This window comes from Sinocyclocheilus anshuiensis, unplaced genomic scaffold (genome assembly GCF_001515605.1).
Source record: "Sinocyclocheilus anshuiensis isolate Anshui unplaced genomic scaffold, SAMN03320099.WGS_v1.1 scaffold1027, whole genome shotgun sequence".
NCBI classification, from domain to species: domain Eukaryota; kingdom Metazoa; phylum Chordata; class Actinopteri; order Cypriniformes; family Cyprinidae; genus Sinocyclocheilus; species Sinocyclocheilus anshuiensis.
Genome location: NW_015547697.1, coordinates 172504 through 177913, shown reverse-complemented (window position 1 = coordinate 177913; position 5410 = coordinate 172504). Strand labels below are relative to the sequence as shown.

The 5410-nt window shown below is 40.0% G+C and overlaps 1 protein-coding gene across 1 annotated transcript in view; it reads right to left on the bottom strand.

Moving 5' to 3' along the window:
* The window catches only part of LOC107703650 (fragile X mental retardation protein 1 homolog A-like), a 15155-nt gene extending 10006 nt beyond the window's left edge, over window positions 1-5149 (bottom strand). The window contains exons 1-8 of the mRNA XM_016506364.1: window positions 4864-5149; window positions 3948-4000; window positions 3629-3722; window positions 3438-3509; window positions 2782-2930; window positions 2571-2664; window positions 2366-2482; window positions 964-1134 (exon numbers count right to left, since the gene is read on the bottom strand). Coding sequence (XP_016361850.1) covers window positions 964-1134; window positions 2366-2482; window positions 2571-2664; window positions 2782-2930; window positions 3438-3509; window positions 3629-3722; window positions 3948-4000; window positions 4864-4914 — 801 coding nt within the window. The 5' untranslated portion in view covers window positions 4915-5149. The remainder of the gene's footprint in view (window positions 1-963; window positions 1135-2365; window positions 2483-2570; window positions 2665-2781; window positions 2931-3437; window positions 3510-3628; window positions 3723-3947; window positions 4001-4863) is intronic.
* Window positions 5150-5410: the final 261 nt, after the last annotated feature.

The following is a 5410-nucleotide window of genomic DNA, read 5'->3' as shown; positions in this document are numbered from 1 at the left end:
TTCACAATCTCCTCATCACAGGCAGGCACAGCACTCAATTCAGCATGTGTTCGTGTTTGTGTGTGCTGTCTGCGTCATTCATAGCACATGCCTATATCGAACATTTTTTCTATCGATATCGAAGAAAGTGTACCGTTGATAAATATCGATACCGTTTTATCGCCAAGGCCTAACTCCAAGGTAATTTAAAGAATATCATGGTATGTCATGTCCAAAAAAAGTTTTACATTGATATAAACCACATTTAATAACTACCACAATTATGTTGTGTACCAAGATATTTATTTACACAGTAGTACTAGCTATACTACCTTTGAATGTACCTTTGTATGCACATACATACATACATACAACACACAGAGCTTCAGTTTTGCTTTTTCATTCTTAAAGCAGGCTTTGAAATATTTAGTAAAATCAGTATTCCTAAAATTGATCAGTCGGCTATAATAAAGTCCACACCAATTACTATAATTTAATGTATTTTTTCAGCATCATCACTTTTGCCGCCCATAAATACAACAACGAGTGTGTTCAGCAACCCACTCACTGACCTCCTCTAATGGAGCAGGCTTTTTGTCATTTTCCGGTTCCACTCGAACTCTGACAACACCTGATTTATCCACAACCTCTTGAATCAGCTTCCCACTCTTGCCAATGACTTTTCCTGCAGGACAGGGTAGAAAATTATTTAATGATGCACATTAACCATCATGGTGCAGGACAGCAGGCCCAGTTTGTGAAGCAGAAAGCGGTTCATTTCATTTGTCCTCACCGACTAAATTCTTAGGAACTTTGATAATATCTTCAGAAAATTTCAGGTAGCTTCTAGCCTTCCGTACAGCCTCCTGGTCCTGGAATTCAAACGAAATCCATCACAAACGACAAGCCAGGCTTACATATTCTAACAGCCATCACATTTAATTGTGTTTACCCTTACCAGAAAGTCACCAATAAAGCAGTTACCTCTCCATAGATGTGAAACGTGCAGGTCTCTTCATCGAGGTCGATGGTTGTGACCCCAGGAATCTTTCTGGCCTGCTGGATATTAGCCCCATGGGTGCCTATGGCCAATCCCATGAGGTCATCACGCACCACAAACTGCTCATGGAACCTTGAGGCCAGTTGCCGAGAACTCTGGAGGGACAAAGGCCAGTTTGAATCTTAGTGTTCTGATATATACTCTGTTTGTTTTCACTATTTCAATATGCCTCAGGGTTCATATCAATGCACAAATGTATTTATTAAAGGGGCAATACAATATTTTAATGCTTTATATACACACATAGTGCATGATGCTCCATGTTATTTTTTAGTAATAAAGATGGTTAATTTTTGTAATTCAAACCATAAAAAAGTTGTATTAAACTTTTGTTTTGATGCTTGAAAACCCATATATATCCAGATACACACACACACACCTTAAGTGCCTACAATTTTACCATAAACACAGCCTTTGCACAGATAAAACACATTTTAAGAGCTAAAACAATAGCTGTATTTAGCCTATGCATCTGTAAATATAGCTCTGCATATCAACAGAGTATCATATTATGCCAAAGCAGGGATACAGGCCATCACAGCTGTGCATATGCACGTAACACCCTTTTACACCCGTTAAATATAGACTCTTTCTACTGCCACTCCATGCAATTGTGTCCAGTTATATGCTGCAGGACATTCTAATAGTAAGAAATAAAGCAAAGAACTTACGAAAATACTACCAGCCTTCCTCGAGACAGTTATATTACAGCAATAAAATATAATTACACTACTGTGAAATAAAAACTATTTTGCATAAAATACTTGGCATGTGACTGTTTGAGAGTATTGTGAGTGAGCAGGGTGAACCTGACACTAATGGCGCTTTTCCACTGCGTGGTACGACTCGGCACGGCTCAGTACGGTACGGCTCGGCACAGCACGGATCGGTTTGCGTTTCCACTGCAGTTCAGTACCGCTTTAGAGTGGGCGGGATTATTCACATGTGGTTATAGTTGCGCCGCCTCTACTACCACGACTCCTAAAAAAAAACGTTTTCATTCCGCGTAAAAAAGGTGCGCTCGTTCAAAACAGTTGCGTTCGATCCTTCACCGGCTGTGCTGATTTAAATCTAGCGGTTCTGTTGTGTTTGTGTCGCAAGTTCTGTGACGCAGGTAGTGACGATTCTCTCCGGCCAATCCGTGATCGGCAGAGTTTACACGTCACGTTTTGGTAACGGTACGGTTCACTTGGAACCTCAACCGAGGTGGTACTAAAAAAAGTACCAGGTACTGTACCCAGTGGAAAACCCCCCAAAAGTGAGCCGGGCCGAGCCGTACCGTGCCGTACCATGCAGTGGAAAAGCGCCATAAACGTCAGGCAGTACCTCCAGCTGTCGGGTTGCTTCCTCATTCCTCTGTATCAGCGTCAGCTTTGTGCGCAGACTCCTGAAGTGCATGTCACTCAACATGCCTATTCGCTTTGCTGTAACCTCATTAACAGACTGAAAGAGAGAGACAAGAATCGACTTAATAAAACGTACAAATGTGAAATCAGAAATCCTTAAATCGATTTGAAACATCGCAGATTACCAAAATAACCAACTGCTTTTCTTCCGAGTCATAAGTGACGTTAAATGCTCCAATCGCTTTTTTGAAGTCTTTATGTGCAGAGTCTTTCGCACACCTATCCAAAAACCAACACAAAAAAAAGGCACAGATTTTATACAACAGCATCCCAGTTTGAAGTCAAACAAAGAATCCTCCTAAACGCGTCAAACTCAGCAACAGAAGATGAACTTACATCTGTCTTAAGTCTTCAGGAACATCTAGTCTGATTTTGAGAAAGGTGATCTTTGACGCGGCTTTGTTGGGGTTCACAGGTCGTAACCTCTCTAATGTAACGATTTCATTTAGCGTGGCATCACAGGCTGCGTATTCTATCACATAAAACTAGAAGTGCAGGACAGAAAAGCAAAATATTGTTACAACACAATACATAATCAGCATAGATGCAAATGCATAGTAGACAGGAGGGCCCTTAGTGTATTTTTTTAAATAATTTTAACGACCATTTTTATTTTGCTTGTATTTATTTGTGCAAAAACTACTAAAATTAGGGCTGCTCCGATTGATCATGCACACACACATAACGCCAGGTTCACACATACTCCGTTTGCAGTTCATATTGTTTCCGCGCTCATGTTAACGGATTAAAGCGTTCACACTGCTGCGGTCCGGCAGTGCGTTTCAGGAGCGGTGTGTCTGCAGCAGAGCAGAGATCGTTTCCGCTGCACGCGCTGAATTAGTCACAGCGCATTGTTTGCGGTGAATCTGAACATGGACTGATACGACAATGTAGTAATTACACCATAAATGCATGTAAGTCTACTGTGTTTCACAGTCAACACATAGGCTATGGCTTTTTGGCTAGGTCTAAAGGAAAAGAGCACTCCTTACCTCTCCTTTCACCATGCGAACTTTGGCTAGCCACCATCCACAGGGCTCTTTATCATTGGCCCTGGAGTAAACCTGTTGAAGACACAGTGTGGTAAACTTACAAAAAAAAAAAAAAAGTCAGTACATTTGTGTAATATGCGCTTAATTTTAAAGAACATTCTCCATGTTTAGCAATATTTGATAGCACCTACCTCCACTTCATCACTCTCGTTTATCTCTTTCTGAAAGCCGGTCGGAGGTGGAAACCGAACATCGTGGAAAGGAATCTGTCGTTCTGGCTGCCAACTGCAAAACGATAAAATATAGCAACTTATTTTTTCTTTTACATTTTATATTTTGTTCCCCCCTTTTTCATAATTGCATAAGGAACCAATACAATATCACTTTCAGATTTCATGAAGTCATATATTAACTTATGTGTGTATATATTTACAGTGAAGACAAAACAAACCATGTACATCTGAATGTGAGACTATTTTGACCTCACAATACATTTGTTTTGGTACTCACTTGTTCTCAAACGAGACTGTGACTGTACTCTCGTGAACATCTTTAACAGAGGCCTGTAAGAAATAATGAGGCATTTAATGAACATTTTGGAGCATCACAGGTGCCTATAATGACCAACAACATTATTCATTAACAGAACTAAAATATAATGAAAACAATTACAAGATAACATTATATATATATATTAGGCCTGTCGCAATAATCAATATATCGTAATTTATAGTTGATTATTATTATTATTATTTAGAGTGGATCACAACTAGAAAAAAAAGAGTGTTACATAGAATAAAATACATTTCCCAACCTTTATTAAGTAATTTTTCAGCATTGCATTAATTTCCATGACTCTTTCCAGTTGCTTAAACAAGCATTTTAAAATCCCCTGATATTCCCAGATTTACCATGAACATGGAAGTAGGATTGATTCATGCACGTATATATATATATATATATATATATATCATAACTTCGTTGCCTTGAACGTATGGATGATGGCATTTGAAAACATTCAGGAAAAATATGAATGACTATTAATACCATTTACATCAGGTCTAGAACCGTAAAGATTTTTTTATAATGTACAATTAAATGCATTTACATTATTAAGTGGAGGACTCGGTTCACTATACACACATGCGAACAGAACCGCGCCAGCACACTGTCACATTCTGGTGTCAACACAGCCGATATGCATTAATAATATGCATGCTATCAAATTATTGCGATGAATGTTTAAAGCCTGTTCGCGCAAACACTCGTCGAAGAGGCCTTATGTTATAGGTAGACTGGGCCTACTGCACCATCGTGCATTGAGATCTGCGTTCACGACGGACTGAATCATATTTCCCAAACATTATTTTCATCATCCGGTGGGTTAGACACACAGGAGGCATATAGCACGACATCTGAAACCCACCTTGTAGAAAGCTCCGCTCGCTCCTCGCACTTCCACCGCGAGCTCGTCCATGACGCCAGGAATCTAATACACAACCGACCACAGCTGCAGCAGAGGCGCTCTCTCTTTATCGCACAGCGGCGCTACGCCCGGACGCGGTCGGAACTACCGTGTGTACCGATGATCGTGCTCGTTTTTAAAGAAATGAAAGCAAAACATTGATGTGTAGACGCTCTGCAGCAGCCGCTGTTGAATGCATTGATGTAAACACAAGAGCCTCCCTATTTCCCCCGTCACGTGACACGGGCCCGCTTCCCTTTACTCGAGAGGACACGCCCCCGTCACGTGACAAGCATCGGCTTCACTTCTTCTGCACGCATTTTCTGGAATGATGTATTTATGTTATGTATTTTCCCCCTAAAAGTCAATACCGAAAAATACAATTATATTAAAATAAGCAAGTAAGCAAATTAATTCATTCATTAAAAATTCCCCTTTCCCATTACTACTTTTTGTTTCCATTGATCAACAACAATTATGCAACACATTTAAATAACAACCATTACAC